The sequence below is a fragment of the Pelodiscus sinensis genome, chromosome 31 (genome assembly GCF_052426305.1).
Source record: "Pelodiscus sinensis isolate ZL-2025 chromosome 31, ASM5242630v1, whole genome shotgun sequence".
In the NCBI taxonomy this organism is placed as follows: domain Eukaryota; kingdom Metazoa; phylum Chordata; order Testudines; family Trionychidae; genus Pelodiscus; species Pelodiscus sinensis.
Window position 1 is genome coordinate 4928105 of NC_143082.1, and position 20220 is coordinate 4948324.

Sequence of the window (20220 nt, forward strand, 5' to 3'; positions counted from 1 at the left end):
CGGGGAAAGGGGCGGGGCCTCTCGGGGGGGGGGGGAGGGAGCGAGGAGGAAACTTCGCTCGCTGATTGGGCACAAAGTCCCTCCCCCCTCCTCCCAGCCTTCCAGGGGCGCGCGGCGCCTGGAGGAAACCGCCAGCCCTTTGGAACGGTTGGCGGTTCCCTCAGGCGCCGCGCGCCCCTGGCGGGGGAGCGGGAAGGTTCGCGCGCGCGCGCGCGCTCTCGGCCCCCCCAGCCAATCAGCGGCGGGGGAGCGCGCCGAGTCTCCCGCCCCCCGCCGTGCCTGAGGGCTTGGCCGGCGGTGCTGGGGGGCGTCGTGGGTTCCAGGGGCCGGGGGCTTGGGTCCCAGGGTGGGTGAGTTTCACAGTCCTCGCTCAGGCAGGGTCCCACCGCGTAGGGCTGGTGTTTGGGGGCCCCTCTGAGGGCCCTGCGCGGGGGGCATCTCCCCCTGCCCCTCCCTTCCTATAGCGCAGGGGTGATCCCAGCGATGGGCGCTTCCCCCTGCTGGTGCCCCTGCCACGGGTGCTGAAATGCCATCTGCTCGCGGCTGGGGGGGGGGGCAAAGGGCCCTGATCCAGGGGGCTGTGCAGAGGGCTGGGGGTCAGGACTCCTGGGATCTATTTCTAGCTCAGGGAGGGAAGTGGGGTCTGGGGGTAGGACACCTGGGTCCCATTCCTGGCTGTGCGACCGTGGGCAAGTCCTTTCCCTGCCCCGTGCCTCAGTTTCCCTCCATAAAGTAGGCAGAACTATGACCACCTTCGGGGAAAGAAACCCTACAGGGCGCTTGGCTTGTCAGTACTCGCTGAGTCCGGTCAGCTGTTCCATCAATGCCTGAGGTCAGCTTTAGTCTGTTTGGGGCAGGGCCGTCTTTGTGGTCCCTTTGCCTTGCCCTGGTCCCTGTATAGGGTTCCAAGACACGGCACCTAAAATAATGTACTGTTCCCAGCATATCTTCACCCGTCTGAGGCTCCAAGGTACTACCGTAATATACCTAATCATGTACAGACCCCAATATTTTAGGGTCCTAGTTCTGTCCCACGAAGCTTCACTTTGGGGAGTTGAGGAACGCTGGCACCACTTGCTGGAGGAACCAGAAATTCCTTTGACTTGGTAAAATCCATCCTTGCTTATTTCCTCTTTAGGAGCTGGTAAAACACAACCTGGAGCCAACAGAGAAGGAGAACTTGCGGCTGGCGCTGGATGCCATGCAGGTGGGGCTGGCTCAGTGTCTCCCGAGCCCTGAAAGCTTTTGGGATGATCGTGAAGGATTCTAAGTGAGGCTGAAATTTTCCACAGAGTGGAAATTCTGAAAAAAACCGCAATTGATTTGGAAACATCTCAATGACTCGAGGGCTTGTGGAGACATGGAAATGGACCAAGGTACCTATTCTGGAATACTTATTTTAAATAGGTAGTGTCTACACATAGATGTTTTCTGAGCTAGCTATTCCGGAATAATTGTTTTATACCCATAGCAGAGGGGTCAGGAAGGAATTTCCTTACTCTTACTCAGCACTCCTGACTAAGCCAGGTGTGATGGTGACCCCTACTGGTGATACCAGGCACTGCAGCCTTCAAGGAGACAAGGGTTTGCTCTGTCTCAATGAAGAATCTCCCTGTAAATTCTGCTAGGGCTGCTGTACTCCAGGGGACAGGAATACTATAGGCCCATCCTTCCAAAGCTGTGGTGCATCATGGGAGATGCAGTCCAGTTGTAAAGCCTGGTCCAGAGCGGAGAATGTGGTAACTGAGCTACCATTCCCACTGGCTGGTTGCTGGACTGGACGGATCCCTGATCTGTGCTGTGTTGGGACTTCTAACTTTGGGGCACCTGTAGGAAAGTCCCACTGGCTCATGAGAGCTCAAGAATTCAGGAGAAAATAAGCCCTTAACATACCATCCTCCATGCAGAAAGCAAAGGGGCCCTGCCTGGGGACTGTCTCTCCATCCCCCTTCCCATAGAGCACAGGGAAGATGCACTGACCCCAACGTGGAGAAGACATGTTAGTCTGTGTTTGTTCATGTGGCAGGTGGCAGGAGCACTGGGCACAAATGCTGCCACATGGCAGATGCTGGCTGCAGGGAGCCAGCTCCTCACCAATATCCTTCTCTCCTTAGGGCTGCCCAAAATGAAATGTGCCAGGGGTTTTATGGGCTGCCCCTGCCAGCCACGGCATTTGGCCAGTCGCTGCAACTCAGCATGGGGGACATCGTGGAGCTGTGGAGACACGTTGCATGTCATTTCCTGCGTGTACACTCCCTCTGATTCCCACCACCCCATAACTACATCACTAGACCCATTGCCGGAGGGTGAACCACATACAGCGTAGAAATCAAACACATCAAGACCCTAAGGTCAGAGACCTTGTAATGCATCACAGAGAAGAAGGCATTCAAAGGACTCAAAGTAACGATTGCGCCAATCTCTCACCCACTGACTCAACTTCAGCTTCACTGCAAGATCTCCCGCCACTCCCCCTAGCGTAAGATCGGGCACTTGGATCACAGCAAGACAGTGTGGTATAGTTGCTAGAGCAGGACAGGCTAGCCACCAGGACTTGGGCTCTGTTCTCAGCTCCAAAGGGGGGTGAGCTTGGAGGAGATTGCTGGTAGTCAGGACTCCTGGGTTCCATTTCTGGCTGGAGGGGCTGTGGAGATGGGGGAGAGGGGTTTAGTAGTTACTGTCTCTGGGATTCAAATGAAGACACAGGGATGAGATGTAGCCCCCTTCTCCATACTGGGCAACACCCGCTCAGGCTGTCATGTTCCAAGCTGGGGCGGGTTTCTCATCCATCTTCGCTCCAGGACAGAAGAGCTCCACACCCTCAGGACTTCTCACTGCTTCCTGTCTAGGTGGCGTTTTATCAGCAGAACTCCCTGAAAGACTGCTTCAAAACCCTTGACACCATACTGCAGCTCCCCTTCAAGGAGCCTGAGCAGAGGACCATCCCCAGACCTCCTGGTAGGGTGCTCAGGGGGTCTGTTTTGATGGGGGCAGGGAGACCTTGAGAGCCCCCTGGCATTGCAGGATCTCAGCCCCTGGGCGCTTGGAATGACTGAGCATGTGCAGCATGGAAATTTCCCCCAAAATATTTTTCTTGAGGGACAGTGGCTTTTCAACCCCAAGTTTGGCCCCTGTTCTAGTTTTTGTCAAATGTTCATAGTTCAGTGGGGTTTTCAACAAAAATGAGAAAATTTGGACAAATCCAGGAAAACTCTTATGAGGCCACTTCTCCTTTCTCAGCTGGAATTGTTCATCCGGGCCAGATGTGCCCATAAAGGGCTGGGGCAGCACTGGGTGGTCAGGGCTGTAGCCAGGCTGTAGGAGCCTTTTAAAACCCAGCACCCCAGTGTGACCTCGGCTCTGTGCTGGATCTGACAAAGGCTCCTCTGGAAAGAAGGTTTGGGGGGAGCGGGGTCGGATTTTCTGGGCTGCATCTTTGGTGCTGATGGGAGATGTCGCCGTATGGGGGAGCATGCGGCTGTGGCCTCCAGCTGCGGTTCCCTCCACCCTGGTCCCAGCTGGTATGTGAATTCTACCCTGGTAGGCTTGGGCAGTTAACTCTTTGTGGCCCAAGCCCATGGAATGCCAGGTGGGGAGAGCCAATCCTTCACCTTGCAGTCACTGCTTTCCACCATGTGGGGGATGACGAGCACTTCTCGGGGCCACTCACTTTCCGGAATCCCACCAGAGGGTGGATGTTCATTGGAGGGTGTCCAGTCCCAGCCCAGCTGTGTTTAGTGTGGGCCTTTCCTCGTGCAGCAGGAGGGCTGAAGTACTTTGGGTCAGCGAAGGCATGCTACAGTTTTTGCCCACAGGACTGGACAGAGCTGACACTCAAGGAAGGCAACATCATAAAGATCCCGAGCAAGAAGGGGCGGTAGGGCTGGTATAAAGGGGAGATCTGTGGCTGGGTGAGTGTACTGCGAAGGGGGAGTTGGGACCAGGGGTTTCACAGTCACCATATGCTCCACAGCAGGCTCACAGGGCCTGTCCACACGAGGGCAGTGTTACACACACACACCCAGAACCCGTTCTGACATATCCCATCCAGATGGGGTCAGCTTTCTCCACACACACACATACTCTCTCCTTTCTCTGTCTCTCTCCCCACACGAGACTTTCTATACATACACATCACATGAGCAAAGTGACATTTTGCTTTGAGTTTTCTCTCCTCAGCCTCAAACAAAATGCTTAAAAATGCTGCCACGGGGCCAGAAAGGTCACTCCCCTTCTTGCCCTTCTCAGAGCTTCTGGCTCCCAGGCAGCCCATCTCAGAGGCTGGCATCACCATACCAGGCAAACGTCAGCTCTGAGGTGAGCTGGCACGGCTGCAGCAGGAATTAGTGCTATCCATCATGGAGACCTCCTATTTCAAAGGTGCTCAGGCCCCTTAGCCCCCATTTTACAGATGGGGAAACTGAGTCACAGAGTGGCAAGGACCTGCCGAAGGTTACTCAGCAATGCCAGGAATACAGCCCAAGTGTCTGCTGGCATGAGGCTGTGGTTGAGCTCCGCACCCATCCTGCCCCTTGCGCAAGCTGTTTCCATTCCACTTCTCTTCCTGTGACCCAGGGGAAATGCTGCGCCTGTGACTAACTCAGCACATTTCTTAAGTGGGACGCTCCCTGTGTTGTCAGCTTCCCCAGTCACATGTGTGCTGGGAAGTTTCTTGCTCTAGCTCTGCTGACCTCTTGGTCCCCTCCTGGCCTGATCCTGGCTCTGCACACGGTCTTTACAGAATTGGTTCCCCCTTCCCCAGCAGAGAAAAACTGGGGTGTGACCTGCCTTCCAGGACTGAACCCAGTGGCTTCTCAGCTCCTTTCCCTGAGTCCCAACCACATGCTCACACCATTAGGTATTACTCTTCTCCTGAAACTGGGATGAGATCTCAGGCAGGGCCAGCACGAGGCACATGCAGTCGGTTCCCCTGCACATGGCCCTGTGCTTTATTATTGACCCTGCCATCTTGGGCAGCGTATCCTACCTGAGGCACATCCTGGAGCTGCAGACAGTACATGGCGGCTGCAGGGGCCCCCAGCCCGCAGGAGAAGAGGAGGAGGCTGCATCAGGTGCCTGTAGTGATTGCACCCCAGGTGGCCCTCCCTTCACTGTCAGCCCAGGATCTCTTTGTGTTGTTATTAGGGCAGCCGCTGCATCCTTACAAGGGCGGAATTGGAGCCCTGGACCCGCTCGGTGGCTGCTGGCGGCCGAGGACACAGTGCCCCATTTGAACAAGCCCCCCCAAATAATCACACCAGCCTGATCCCAGCCTCCCTCCCTGACTCAAGGCTGGAACTAAATGGAACGGCTCCCTTATAAGAACATGAGAACAGCCATGCTAGGTCATGTCAAAGGTCCATCTGGCTCAGTATCCTGTATGTCGACAGTGGCCAATGCCTGATACCCAAAAGGGATGAACACAATAGGGATGTTAAGTAGTGATTAATTTGCTAGTCAAGTAGTTGATGGAATTTCCATTGACTATTCAACTAGTCCTTAAGCACTTTTGCGTTTCACCTTTGAAATGTACAAGAACCTCAGCAGGGACTCTCGCTGACTCCGGGCTCCATGTGGGCACTTCCCTGCGGTTAGCAGGGGACTCAGAGTCCTGTGCTGGCCCCAGGCTCCACGCAGGCTCTTCCTCTTTGAAATGCTTAAGAACCCCTGCTGGGGACTCTTGTACATTTCAAAGCTGGCATGCCGCGTGGAGCCCGGGGTCAATAGGGGAGTGATACCAGTTTCTACATGAGGCTGTTGCTTTGAAATGCCGTGAGGAGCCCAGGGTCAGTGGGGGTGCCCAGCAGATCTTGGGCTCCACACAGCGCTGCCACTTTGAAATTCTGTGTGGAGCCCAGGGTCAACTGTGGAGTCCTGGGCTCTACTCGACATGTCAAAGCAGCAGTGCCTCAAGGAGCCCGGCTCCCCGTGACATTCTAAGCAGCAGTGCCACATGGAGCTACTGACTCCAGGCTCTGTGCAGTGCTGCCAATTTAAGTACCCACTCTTCTCCCCTCTCTTGCTTCCTCTATCTGATAAAGACAGCAGTGGGGGGGGGGGGGAGAAGCAACTAGTCGACTGCCCTGTTGACTAATGCTTACGTCCCTAGAACACAACAGGTAATCATCAAGTGATCCCTCTCCTGTCATCCATTTCTGGACTCTGACAGTCAGAGGCTAGGGACACCATTCCTACCTATTCTTTATAATAAGTATGGCTGGACATAACCTCCATGAATTCATCTAGTTCTTTTTTGAACCTTGTTCAAGTCCTAGCCTTCACCACATCCTCTGGAAAGGAGTTCCACATGAAGAATAACTTCCTTTTTTTGTTTAAAAACTCCAAACTATTCATTTCATGTGTTGAAACCTAGTTCTTATGTTATGAGAACAAGTAAATAACTTTTCCCTAATTCACCTTCTCCATTCCTATCATGATTTTATGTTCCTCTATCATATCCCTCCTTCATCTCCTCTTTTCCAAGATGAAAAGTCCCAGTCTTTTTAATCTCAGTTCATATGGCATCTGTTCCAAATTCCTAACCATTTTTGTTGTCTTTTTCTGAACCTTTTCCAATGCCAATATACCTTTTTTGAGATGAGGCAACCACATCTGAACATAATATCCAAGGTATGGGCATACTATGCATTTATATAAAGGCAAGCTGATATTTTCTGTTTTATTCTCTAACCCTTTTCTAACTATTCCCAGCGTTCTGTTTGCTTTTTTGACTGCTGCTGCACTCTGAGTGGATGTTTTCAGAGAACTCTCCACAATCACTGCAAGATCTCTCTCTTGAGTGGTTACAACTAAATTAGTCTCCAGAAGTTTGTAGTTGGGATTATTTTTTCCAGCAAGCAATTTAGTATCTGTAAATTTTACCACCTCGCTCTTTATCCCTTTCTCCAGATCTATAAATAGGTTAAATAGGATCGGTCCCAGTATGGACCCTTGGAGGACCCCACTAGTTACCTCTCTCCACTCTGAAAACTTACCATTTATTCCTACTCTTTGTTGCTGTCTTTTAACCAGTTATCAGTCCATCAAAAGACCTTTCCTCTTATCCCATGTTGTTGTTGGTTGTCTCTCAGGAGCTGAGGAAGACATGTTGTGGATTTCATTTGTGGAAGCGCATATGGCTCCAGAGCCCAAAGGTCGAAGCACACATGCGGTTACAGATTGGGCATGGGATGCTGGTTGTCAGGACAGGCGAGAACGCAGTGCTATGTCGTCTTTCACGTGCAGCTGTGAGGCGTTGGCGGCGGTCGTCCTCAAACTTAGTCTCCCAGTCAGTATGGGGATAGTTGAAATCCCCCACTATTATTATTTTTTTAATAGCCTCTTTTATCTCCCTTAGCATTTCATAATCACTGTCATGGTCAGGTGGTTGATAAAATAATATATCAGTAGGGATATATTATTGGAGCACTGAATTATTATCCATAGAGATTCTATGGAACATGTTGGTTTATTTAAGATTTTTACTTCATTTAATTCTACATTTTCTTTCATGTATAATGCCATTCCCCCACCAGCACGACCTGTTCTGTCCTTCCAATATATGACGGTGTCCCATTGATTGTCCTCATTCTATGAAGTTTCTGTGATGCCTATTATATCAATATCCTCCTTAAATACAAGGCATTCTAGTTTACCCATCATATTTTTAGATTTTTTGTGTAAGTGTGTCTGTGTATAAGAACTTGAAAAATTTGTCACTGTTTAGCTGTCTACCATTTCCTGCTATGTTTGAATGGCACTCATTTTCATTTAACCCTTTCTTACCATATTTTATCATTTTCCACCATCTCCTCCTTACTAGGACATAGAGAATTCTATTAATAGATTCTTCCTAAGAGATGTCTCTGTTTGATACATGTGCTCCTCCTCAGGCATCGGCTTTCCCCCAAGCCCTCAGCTATGTCCCTCGGAACAGAAGCATTTGGATTCTGCTGAACTTTTGTGTGGGGCTAAAAAAGAGGAGCGTTCCAACAGTGTCTTGTTTTTAACCTGTTTGGAGCCAAACTGTTTGAATTTTCCTTTCCAAATTGACTTTTCTTCTGACATTTGCATTTTGTGTGGCAGGGTGTGGTGTCATACAAGATCATATTCTCAAAGCAGCAAGTGAGATGGAAGATCAGTGTTGAAAGGCAACATTTTGCTTGACCTCAAATTATTTTTATTTTCCATCTGAATTTTTTTCCAAATAATTTTGAAAGTTTTGTGTTTCATTCCTCACTGGAATGAAAACACATTTTAAATCATGAAGTCCTCTATCAAATGGCAGTTTTCTTCCTGACATTGAATTTTGATGCCTACTATCTAGTCACTAGATAATGCTACCCAGGTGTTCCAATTTCCATTTTCTGCTCTACCCATTAGATCACGCACCCCCTCTCAAGCTAGGATGAGACCCAGGAGTCCTGTCTCCTAGGGCCATACAAGACGTGTCCCCCCCCAGACACACACCTCACTTTCATTTCCTAAATAGAAAAGACTGCAACTTCCTGTATTGTTTCCTGTTAATTGCAGGGCTGCTATTTGGGGACACTGATAGGATAATAAATATGTATTAGATGTTTAGAGATCACCCTGGGCAGAAGGAACAGGTCTGTTGCAAGAGGAACAGCACTGAGCTGAAACACCATAATAAAGAAGCAGCAGAAAAAACTGTGTCACTCAGCAAACTTCCTCTGCTAAATGAGAACAGGATAAAGTCAGTGCAGTTTCCTTGCCTGGCAGGAGAAGGCAGCAGCCACGATGAGGATGCGGTTTATCACCCCCCTTGTAGGTAAGTTTGCAAGGAATTGGGTTATTTTCCTTCATTGGGGGCTTGAGAAAAACCCACCTTAACTGGAGGCCTGTGAGGGCGGGGACTGCTTTTTGTGCTGATCGTTCAGTGGGTCCTACTTATGCCAAGACAGGCGGGAACCTGCCCCAATGCTAGCAGCGTTGAGGCAGCGGATGGGGGGTGTTTGTGTCTCAGGCATGGAACAGTCAAGCTGTGTAGGAAGTGGCAACAAGAAAAAGGGGGAGACTCGGAGGAATGGACGGCCAGTGTTGGCCCCCTACTGAAACTCAGTGGGGGGTTGGGCTGACTGGCCCACGTACCAAAAGGAGGGGGAAGGGTCCATGAGAAATCAGAATGCTGAGACTGACAGTCCCCAGGAGCAATGAAGATAGAACAACACTCCTGGTCAGCCTGTTTGGCAGGCTGGGCAGGCTAATGAGGGGGTCAGGACACCAGGGGTCTGTCTTGTCCACTGGGTGAGCTGAATTTGCCTGGATCTCACAGAGTGGAGCCAAGCTCTGGAGAGAGCAGAGGCCTGAGTAGGGGAGGAGGAGCAGAGCCAGGCCAACCAGAAAGATCCAGAGAAGCATACCAGGGTGCAGCTCAGTGTTGGGCAGAGCTGCAGACAGCACCGAGAGCAGTTCCCTGCTGGGAACAGAACTGCAGCCACAGAGCCAGAGAGGTCAGAGAAGCAGCCCCAGGGTTGGAGGCAACGCAGCAGAGAGTGGAGCTGGGGGGGGGGGGGGGGGAGGGGGCTGGAGTAGTCGAGAGCAGGGAGCAATTTCAGAGAGGAATGGGGGCTCTGGGCAGAGGTCCAAGCCCAGGAAGACTCCTCCAGCCAAGCAGCCCCACAGGCCAAATGAGGGGGGCGGATCATAATCTGTATTGGGGGCTGTTGCTGCAGAAAAGTGCCCTGCTCCCCAGAGCCTGAAGTCACAGCTAGGGCCTGGGCAGGAGTCCTGGGACATTTGAGGAGCAGCATGTGAACTGCCCTGACACTCCAGAGGAGCTGGGTATGATGTCCCCTGCCACAGAGCAGGGTGGCCTGTTTTCCTCTCACTTTCCCGGTTTTTATTTTTAAAAATTGCTGGGTGTGTTTGCTGTGAGCTATCAGTGATGAGCAGGGGGTAGGGAAGAGTCCAGTACAGAGAGAGGACCCCAGAATGGGGACATCCAGCCCCTGCCCTAAATGACCTCAAGGTTGGGGGTTGAGCTCCCCAGGAGTCCTGGGTCCAGCCTAGTTGTGGTTGAGGGGCTCTGCCACACAGGGGAATGGAAGAGGAGCCCTCCAGCTCTGGGTAAAGGAAGTGGGAGCGGGGCCTCAGAGCCTTTCTCTAGCCCATGTCACAGGTGGGGTTGTGTAGAAACCAGGGATGTTCCCCTCAGTAGCAGAACCATCCCCTGCGTGCTTGAAGAAAGCCAAAGAGGAGCCTTTAGGAAGGTCACAGGGCTGCGGCGGATGCTCCCCCAGCAGTGCAAAGAGCTCCAGGGCCGACAGGAGAAAGAGATGGGCCGCCTGGGATGCCCTCACTGCTGGACCAGTGGCAGCCTCCTCCTCTTCTCCCGCAGGCTGAGGGTCCCAGTGGGTGGGAGGGCTGCAGCTGCCTTGTTTTAGGTGGGGCCCACTGAACAGTTTGAGTAGTCCTGGGAGGAGATGACAGAGCTTTTGGGTCTGGTGCTGGTGAAAGGGGCTTGGGACTGAACACAAAGAAGCTCTCCCCAGGTTTTGGTCCCTCCTGCATTTGGAGAGGCAGGATTGTAACTAAATCCGACCATATCAAAGGAAACACCGGATCCCACCATCATTTTGTGCTCCCGAAAAGGGCAACCACAATTGCAACTGTGTTGGGCTCTTTGAGGGGTCGTGATATGAAATCAGCCCAGATCATAAACTTCTCACATAAGTGCTGATCTGATGAGTGATCTGGACAGATTGAGTCATTAGCCAGACATTTTGCAGAAGCCACACAGATTGGGGAAGAAGTCATAAGGGACAGGGCAGAGTATTGAGACAGATCTGAATCCCTAGGAAGGGAATCATACAATATGCATTTCAGTGGGACCTCTGGATGTACATTTAGGAATATAGACTGTTGGCCGCACTCACAGCATGGGGGGCTTAAAAAAGACATGGGAGTTTGGCTCATTCTATGAGCCCCTTCGCAGGAGAGAAGTTCTCAGCTATGTGGGCATCAAGCGATCTCCAAAAGCCATGCTCGTTAGCCACCTCCTACCAACTTGAGGCTCAGGGGGCTTGGAAACACTCGGGGCAAACCCCTCTGGAGCTGGGAAGGCAACTGGAAAGCTCAGACAACTGCTGGCAGCACCTCCGGACCAAGGACTGCGTGGAGCCTCTCTTTGCCCCACTCACAGCTACAGCGGCTCACAGTGCCATCTGAGTTCCAAAGAAAGGGGCCAAAGTGGGTGGGATCAAAGGGCCATGCCGGGCCCAGTGTGGGCCGGATGCTCTGTACATGCAGCCCAGCCCACAAGGCGGTTTCCCTTTGGGAATCGAGGGTGCTGGAGGTTTCAGGCTAGGAAATGGTTTCAGGAGGTTTCAGGCTTGGTGGTGCGGCTGCCTGCAGTGGTCACCCTGCATATTGCTCTCCCCCGTGTTCGCTTCCTCCACTGGCCATTCTCAGTATAATGCCCCTCCTTACTCTGCTCCTTCCTTTCCATGTTATGGAAAACAGTCTCATTCCAGGCACTTGCGGTTGTCCTGGCTCAACCAAACACTGACCTTGTTTTAAGTTAAGACAAGAGGATGCTGCTTATCAAATTCAGTGGTCCTAGCTCTTACCGGTTAGGGGAAGTTAATGATTAAACAGAGTCACAGACAGATAGGTGCACAAATCTCTAATATACAGACTAGAAGATTTATCTGGCATTGTCTTGCTCCTTCAGATTAAGGATGTAAATCCCATTTAATTAGTTAACTGTTTAAACACTAACTGATTATATGGGCATGCTGCCCTGACATTCCTGGCTCTGCTGCTGCTACTCAGCCCAGAGGTGACACACAGGGCCCCTTGCTCAACAAAAGCTACCATGGTCTCTGAACCCAGCTGCGTGGACACAGAGTCTGCTCTGGAGAGCATCTAATCAGATTGGAGAAGCCAGCCCCAGGGGACACAGACTGGGGGGGCTGTGATTTGGCTGCACTCCACCAGCATAGCCAGGAATAAACCCCCCATCTCCCGGGGCCTTGCCTAACACTGCCCACTAGTCCACACAGCCTCTGAAGAGTAAATGCAATAAAGCCCAGTGCCACAGGTACATCCTAACTGTCAGGGTGGTTAAACACTGGAATAAATTGCCTAGGGAGGCTATGGAATCTCCATCACTGGAGATTTTTAAGAGCAGACATCTATCAGGGATGATCTAGATGGTGTTTGGTCCTGCCGTGAGGGCAGGGAATTGGACTTGATGATGTCTCAAGGTCCCTTCCTGTTGTAGTATTCTATGATTCTATCCTTGTTTGTTTCTGCTCTTTCAGGATTTTGCTGGTTCATCTGCTTCAAGGAGACTCATTTCTCCAGTGCTGGTAAGTTAATGCCTGGAAAGCTGGGCAAAATCTCCAGATCTGAACCCCCCCCCCCCCCGTATGTCCTGTAGCTGGAAGGGGCTTTGAACAGGCAAAGAACTTTGCATCCCATTTTCTCCTGTCCTTTCCCTGCGACTTCCCCACTTGCCAGAAAGCCACTTGCTCCAAGGGGGGCTAAACAGAGTTGTCTTTTAATTCTATAATCAATGAGGTTCCTTCTGCATTTCTAACTGAACAGGTGCAACAAGCCATTGTTAGGCCCAGATCACACAAGGTGTACCCATGAGGGATGTGCCAGGTCCATTCATACCCAACATTATTCCATGCCCCCGTTGGAGCGCATCCCATACTTTGGGGAACCCTGTGCTAAAGATTGCAAGTCAAGCACTCCGAAGTTAGGAATCCAAGTGTTCTCTGCCCCCATGTGTGTTATGCCCCAGGCATGGAACATGGGCATGACAGCCCCTCTCTTCAGGAGATTCAGTTCACAGGATCACCACCTGCAGCACCCATCCTCAGTTCCTACCCTCCCCGCAGACTTTTCATTTCATACTGCAGGGGAGGGGCCTGCAGAGCTTTTCTGGCTTTCTCACCTGATGCCTCCAGCTGAGGGTCCAGCTGCCTTGATCCGACCTCCCCAAGCACCTATTCTGCCAGGTCCTCGCTTGGGGCAGGCGGGTAGGGCCAAAGAGCGAGTGTGAAGCCCATTGAAGATGTGCAAGGGGGTGAAGGTGCAAAGGGAAATTAATTATTTTATTTTAATCAAATCCTTCCTCCTTGATTTCCCAGACAAAGCGTGTGAAAAGTCGACCATCTGTCCTAGTTATGCAATCTGTGAAGTCATCTCTGGGGGCTATCGCTGTGCCTGCAAACGTGGGTCTGTGTCTAGCACTGGGGAGCGGTATTTCACTGATAAAAGTGTGACGTGCCAGGGTGAGTGTGAGTTCCTGAGCCCAGCTGGGGGAGGGGAGCTGTTCTGTTGCTGGCATCAGTGTCCCGGGGAGGGGTCTTCCACTTGGTCTGTATCGAGGACATTGCTGACTGAAAAGGGGGATGCAGGAATGAAGAAATCAAGGAAGGGATAGATGTGGCCAAGCAAATTTATTGACTCGGCTTCACCCGCAGGTCAATCTGTTATTTTCTGACCGGAGACAGCGAATAAAATGGAAAAACTGCAGTGCAGTCTGCACACAGCCTTGGGGCTGGGCAGCGTGGGATGGGGTTGGGGACTCAATTCCATGTCAATGCTGCATCCTTCCCTCCTCCAATTGTCCAGACAGCACCATTAGCAAATGCAGAGGGGAGGAACATACTGTGACCCCGCCTCCTTTGCACCTAATTTTGAGACACCAGGAAGAATATGAAGAAAAGTTTGACCCTCAAAGAAGGTGGGGGAGGCTTTCCCTGTACGTTTCCTCTTCTTCTGCACCTGTGTCAGAGCCAGTCACAATCCAGCTCCTAAAATGAGTAAAAGGAAACTTTTTTTTGCCTGAAACATCATTAGCTTGTGGAAGTCCCTGCCTCAGGAGCTCATAGAGGCTGCCAATTAATCATGATTTGAAGAAGGATTAGGCTTTGATACAAGTAGCAAGAACATCTGACATGATCTTCCAAAGCATCTAGTGCCAACTGCTGATAAAAGCAGGATTTTGTGCTAGGGGGCTGCTGGTCTTACCCAGTCTGGCCATCCCTGTGTTCCTAAATTACAGATGTTTTTAGACCTGAATAGTAAATGCTCCATTTATGATATTTATAGACTAACCCATGATCCATGGGATTTATTAGTTGGCTTCAAATGTAACAGCCTCTGTCTTGGCTGGTAACCAAGGATATTGAGTAGGCTGCATGAGTGACCCTCCTTCATCTCAGAGGGCTGGAGCAGCCTATTGCCTCCTGAAATTCCACCTGCGGCCTCATGGACCCCTGTCTGCCTCCCCCCCCCCCCCCACACCTCTCACATACTGAGACACCAGAGCGCCACACTTACCTGCTCTTCCCTCTCCCCAGGACTGGAAGGCCATAAACAGTTGATGTGAGTTTTCCAGCCCGGTGCACCAATCCGGGAGAGACACGTGGAGGAGAAGGGAAGATAGGGGGTCCGTAGGCAGGCTGCAGGCAGTGTCCTCCTGCACATTGGCCCATAGGGGGACCCGTAATTCCCACCCACTGGGGGTCACACAAGCACCTTCCTGGGCCTCTGCATGACTGGTTCTGTTTGCTCCTGTCCAGATATCGATGAATGTGCCCAGGACCCTACACGCTGCGGCCTGAATGCCTCCTGCAGTAACACTGACAAAAGTTTTGTCTGTGAGTGTGTGTCTGGCTACAGGTCTTCCAGAAGAGTCTCAGGGAAGCGTGGCATCGCCCCTCTGGACTGCTCAGGTGAGAGGCAGTGGGAAGCCTGAAGGCGTTGTCCCGATGGGTCTCTCCTGCCCCAAGACAGTCATGGAGGCACTCCCAGCGCACACCAGCCCCTCGGCCCGGCTCTGTGTCTGGCTCCCTGCTGAAAACAGTGCAGCATTTGCTCTCAGGGATGCCCATGGCCGGGCACCAAAGCCCTTTGCTGCTTATTGCCCCGTGCACAACACACGCTGGGGTGGCTTGTACGGGTCTGGATCCTCCCCTAGCGTGAAGGGCGCAGAGTCACTGGGGCCAGGGCCCTGGTGCTGCTGCTCTATTGACTCTTCAGAAACAACAGCGATTTGCCATCAGCCGAGCCGGGACCAAGGCTTTGCCCTGCTCTGATACACCCGGCTGGGCTGGCACAGGGATGGAGGGAGGGTGGGGGTAGCATAAGGAATGAACTAAAGCTTGTGATGGACATGGGAAATCCCTGCAACAGGGTGCAGCAGGCACACCAATGGGGATGGAGTGTGGATGGAGACCCATGGTGGAGAGGTGTTGAGAAACAGCTGAGCAGCCTCCACTCCCATTGGTTACAGGGGAGGGGCCGGTGCCCTGCCTCTAAGCACGTGGCCCTACAATAATGAGCAAGGAGATCTGGTGAGAGAAAATTGCCTCCATGTCACAGCAGGGGAAACCGAGGCATCAGGTGGGGAAAAGACATGACCAAAGTCGTACAGAATCTGTGCAAGAGCTAGGAGTGGAACCCAGAAACCCCCCCCCTTTTGTTTTTAAGTACTAGACCTCACTCATCTCCTGAAGTGCAGGATAGTAGGCAGCAGTCCTGCCTGTGTGCCATCCTGCTAGGACCAGGGCACAACCTTCCTATCCCACCGACAGCAATAGAACCCAGGTGTCCAGATTCCCTCTTCCCCCAACCCCTGGCTCCTTCCTGTGCCAGCTCCCAACCCTCCCTCTCCTCTCAGCACTGAGAAGGGAACCCAGGCATCCTGGTTCCCACTTTCCAGGCCACTAGCCCTGCTGCCTCTTGGGGATGGGCAGCACACTGCAAACCTTCTGGGAACCATATTCCTGGCACGGTGCCCTCTCTGATGGCAGCTGCTGGCCCTGCCTTCTCCCCTGCCCCCATCCTCCCACCAAGCTAAGCCCCTCTTGTGCACTGCTGGGCTCATCTGAATTCAGAAGAGTGCCCTGAGGACGCCACTTGCACGAACATCCCATGAGGCCACTGTGGCATGAACCCGCAAGCCCTGGGGAGCAGCGCATCACTGACTTAGCAGAGTAGTGCCATGGTGAGAGCCAGTTCAGGCATGGAGCAGAGTGACCAATGCCAATGGTCTCTGGGGCTGATGGAAAGATTCCTACTGGATCCAATGGGGTTTGGGTCAGTGTGAGGGGCCTGAGGCAGTAGAACACTGGTGTCTTAGGGTCACACATGGTCAGTTTGGATTCTGCTCCCCCAGATATTGACGAATGTTCCCAGGACCCATCGCCCTGTGGCCCCAACTCCATCTGCATCAACATGCCAGGCAGTTACACCTGCACATGCCAACCAGGCTACCTCCCACCCAGCCAGCTTGACTCTCCCTTTAGCTGCACAGGTAAGCATCTGACACGGGGGATGTTTGTGAGACGCTGTGTGAGAGAAGCTAATGCCTGCTGACCAGGTCACCCGCAGTCGACAGCTAGGTTCTGAGCGGCTCTGCCGGCCCACCCTGGATTCTGACTCTCCAAAGCTCTGACAGCTGCAGAGATTTGAGGGGGATGGTAGTGGGGGCTCCTTTCCACCCCACAGGAAGAGCTACAGGAACAGCTGCCTTGCAGCTCTCTTCCTCCGGCACTTTTCTCGTTGAACCCCACCTCCCCTTTGGCCAAGGAGACTCAAATTCTCCGGTGGAGCCTCATTCCCTGCATTAGAGCCAGAACAGACACTGGACTGGTGTCATTAGACACTGAACTCCATGGCTGGTGGTCGGCACAGCATCCCTATACTTATATGTAATACTCTGTGGGTGGGAGTCGAACCTGGGGCCTTCGGGCCTGGCATTGTGATGGTTGTGACATGGTTTAAATGCATGGTTTTGGCTTTTTGCTTCAAAATGAGGTTTCTTTGGGAAATTTAAACCAACCACCCAACCAACCACAACTGAAATTTGAAATTTAAACCAACCAACCACAACTGAAAAGAAATGGGAAACCGAAACTCACTTCGGGTGGAAGAGTCAATTCCAGATGAACCATTTGGGGTGTTTGTTTCAGTGAGAAAAGCCCCACAAAATCCAACTTGGGGTGCTCAGGGACAATTTCCTCCTGGCTATTTTTAGCCTGGTTTGGCCCCTGCACTGAAAACATTCAGGATTTGCTCTGCTTTTCCCTGGCCACTGAAGTGTTGATGATCCAAGACGCCAAACCCTGTGTCCCACTGTCCCTGCTGCCTGAGCTAACGGGCTGAATCTGTTACTGGGAGGCACCATGAGACCAAAAACCTCTATGCCTGGACCAGGCCCCTCAGTCCAGCCCTAGGAAGGCGTGTGGATGTGTTCCTGTGTGGCTGTGACAGGGGGGATGTCTGCAGGGCAGCAGAAAGGTGCGAAGCCCAGCTCAAGCAGACACTCCCTTGGTGGAGCAAGGGAGCGGATGGGCCAGTATCATAGAACTGCCTGTCCCAGATCCCAGGTGTGTGCTGGGGCAGCAGCCTGAGTTGCACAGTGGCTGCGCTGCTATGTAGCCCAGACAGAGCTGGTGAGCATGTGTCTGCCCAGGCTGGGAATTGCAGCTGTAGCTGCAGTGCCGACAAGGCCCTAGGCTGGGGTAAGGCAGTGCCGCAGATATCTGTGGTGCTCTATGAATGAACACCAGCACCCAGGGGCGGCCCGTGGACCTAGGCAAACTAGGCTGTTGCTTAGCGCGCAGCAGGCCTGGGCGCCTGATGATGACGTCACAGGGCACCGGGGCGCCCCGTGATTACATCACAGCCATTGACGGCCATGCAAGTGGGGGCGCAAATTGCACCTTCTGCCTAGGGCACCAGCTGCCGCAGCTGGCCTCAGGCCACTCCTGCGAGGTGCTGAGTGACAGTGGAAGAAACTCCACTCCCATTGGTTGCAGGGGGAGCTGGCGGGGCTTCACCCCTCAGGGTGTGGCCCTACAATAATAGAAAATCAGATCTGGAAAACAGGATTTTCTCCCTGCACATCTGGGTAACTGAGGCTTCTGGAAGGGAAAGGACATGGCAAAGGTTACGTGTGGAGTTTGTGGCAGAGCTTGGGACAGAACCCAGGAATCCTGACTTCACAGTCCCCTGCTTTCATGTCTAGATCCCAGGTGTCCTGGAATCCACTTCCCAGGCCACTAGCACTGTTGCCTCTGAGAGGGGGCAGCATATTGCAAACCTGCTGGGAGTCATATTCCTGACACAGTGCTCCTCTGAAACCAGATGCTGGTGCTACCTTCTCTCTCCCCATCCCCTTGTCAAGAGAGGTTGTGCAGAGCTGGGCCCGTCTGTATTACGTGTTGTGCCTTGAGGATGCCACCTGCACAAACACCCAAGGGGGCCACTGCTGCCTCTGCAAGCTCGGCTTTGCATCCAGTTCTGGGGAGCAGCACGTCAGTTCAGGCACAGGGCAGAGTGACTGAGGCAAAAGGCCCCTGGGGCTGAAGGAAAGATTCCCACTGGATCCAATGGGTGTGGGTCAGTGTGAGGGGCCCGTGGCAGTAGAACACTGGTGTGCTAGTGTCACACTTGGCTAACCTGGATTCTTCCTTATCTAGATATTGACGAATGTTCCCGAGACCCATCGCCCTGTGGCCCCAACTCCATCTGCACCAACACACCGGGCAGTTACACCTGCACGTGCCGAGAAGGCTACTTCCCTCCTAGCCTGTCTGGTGCCCCCTTCAGCTGCAAAGGTAAGTGTCTGATGTGGGGTACAGGGAATCTCTGGGTGTAAGAGGCTATTGCTGGTTCTCTTGTGGTTCCCATGCAAGAGCAGCTCTGCCTGCCCCCCCGCACCTCTTCCTACTTGCACCTGAACACTAGGTGCTATGCCTGCAGCGATTTCATGAGGGTCCTTCCCACCCAGCCTGACTAGTTAAAGGATCCACTGCCACGCAGCTCACTTCCTCCCATCCTCTGCTCACTAAACCCCACAGCCCCTGTGTGCATGGACACCTCCATCTTCCCATGGATCTGGGGAGAGACAACTAGATTGTATTCCTGCTCATGTGGGGAAACTGAGCCCTCTAGAAGGGAAAAAATTTGGTAAAGGTCACATGGGGAGTCTGTGGCAGAGCTGGGGACACAACTCAGGAGTCCTGACTCCCCAATCCCCCTGCCAGCCCTTAATCCTTCTCCCTCCTTTTGCCTTGTAAGCCAGGGTTCCTTCATGCTCCTCCTCCCCCCCTTTTCCCCACCAGCCCGGGCCCTTTCTCTCCCCGCAACCACTCACCCCCTCTCTCCCAGGAAGAGTGTACACTAAGCCTGGGTCTAATCCCGGCGTAGGGGTGCTTTCCCGCCCTGTGTAGGGCACAGTTGGGCGATATAGGGCAGGGCGAGCGGGGCGACTGCCCCGGGGCCCTGCGCTTCAAGAAGCCACACGCATCTGCCGTGGCAAAGGGGGGCCCCATGAAATTGTGCTGCCCTGGGCCCCATGGAATGGTCATCTGCCACCGGGCACAGTGAGGTGCAGGTAGTGCCGTGTGCATGCTGCGCTCCAGGATATTACAGCCTGCTAATATGGAGAAAGCAGCAGTGTGGGACTGTGGTATGGTCCCGCTTGCACTGCTCACTGCCCCAGCCCTACCTGCAGAGCCCAGGGCTGCCGTCTTAGCTTTGTTTAAAACAGCAATTCCTAGTGTGGAGGGGCACCAGCAAGGTTGAGCTCGAGCTGAGAGAGGGGAGAGGTAAGAGCGAGAGAGAGGGGGAAGGCCGGCAGAACTCTGTCATCCCCCAGAGAAACTTTCTTTAATATATATAAAGATAAATATTCTGCTAAGCGGTATGGTGAGCTGGAAGTGTTTTTCCTTTTTAAGTTACTAGATGGAAGAGTCTGCAGGCCCCAGACAGCAGTGGGAGCCTGCAGGAAGAGTGAGAATAGGAGTAGGAAGAAGGGAGTGGGTGAGCACTAAGACCCAGAAAAGGAAATACCTTCCCTTGCCCCTTACATCTGCTGCCCATGAACCCAACAGTCCTTTTTGCGTACCATCCTGCTGGGACCAATGCTCCATTTTCCTAGCCCACCGCCAGCAATTGAACCCAGGAGTCCAGACTCCCCCTCTCCTGTCTCCTTTCTGCTCCAGCTCCCAATTCTCAGTGAGAACTGAGAAGGGAACCCAGGCTGTCACTTACCGGGCCACTAACACTGCTCCCTCTAGGGGGGAAACTTGAAGGGAACCATATTCCTGGCATGGTGCCCCCTCTGATGCCAGCTGCTGGGCCTGCCTTCTCCCTCCCCACCATCCTCTCACCAAGAGAAGGCTCTGTTGTACAGAGCTGGGCCCATCTGAATTCAGCCATGTGATT

The 20220-nt window shown here is 52.7% G+C and overlaps 2 protein-coding genes across 2 annotated transcripts in view; both read left to right on the forward strand.

Annotated features, from left to right (window-relative positions):
* The first annotated feature begins 1173 nt into the window (after positions 1-1173).
* The window catches only part of LOC149520913 (adhesion G protein-coupled receptor E3-like), a 57976-nt gene continuing 38929 nt past the window's right edge, over positions 1174-20220 (forward strand). Inside the window, exons 1-7 of the mRNA XM_089774826.1 lie at positions 1174-1207; positions 1293-1376; positions 12288-12335; positions 13125-13268; positions 14565-14717; positions 16163-16300; positions 18471-18608. Of these exons, the coding sequence (XP_089630952.1) occupies positions 1361-1376; positions 12288-12335; positions 13125-13268; positions 14565-14717; positions 16163-16300; positions 18471-18608 (637 nt within the window). The 5' untranslated portion in view covers positions 1174-1207; positions 1293-1360. The remainder of the gene's footprint in view (positions 1208-1292; positions 1377-12287; positions 12336-13124; positions 13269-14564; positions 14718-16162; positions 16301-18470; positions 18609-20220) is intronic.
* LOC102463292 (uncharacterized) overlaps positions 1238-20220 on the forward strand; it is a 180374-nt gene continuing 161391 nt past the window's right edge. Inside the window, exons 1-4 of the mRNA XM_089774814.1 lie at positions 1238-1376; positions 2115-2958; positions 7092-7288; positions 8533-8791. Coding sequence (XP_089630940.1) covers positions 8761-8791 — 31 coding nt within the window. The 5' untranslated portion in view covers positions 1238-1376; positions 2115-2958; positions 7092-7288; positions 8533-8760. The remainder of the gene's footprint in view (positions 1377-2114; positions 2959-7091; positions 7289-8532; positions 8792-20220) is intronic.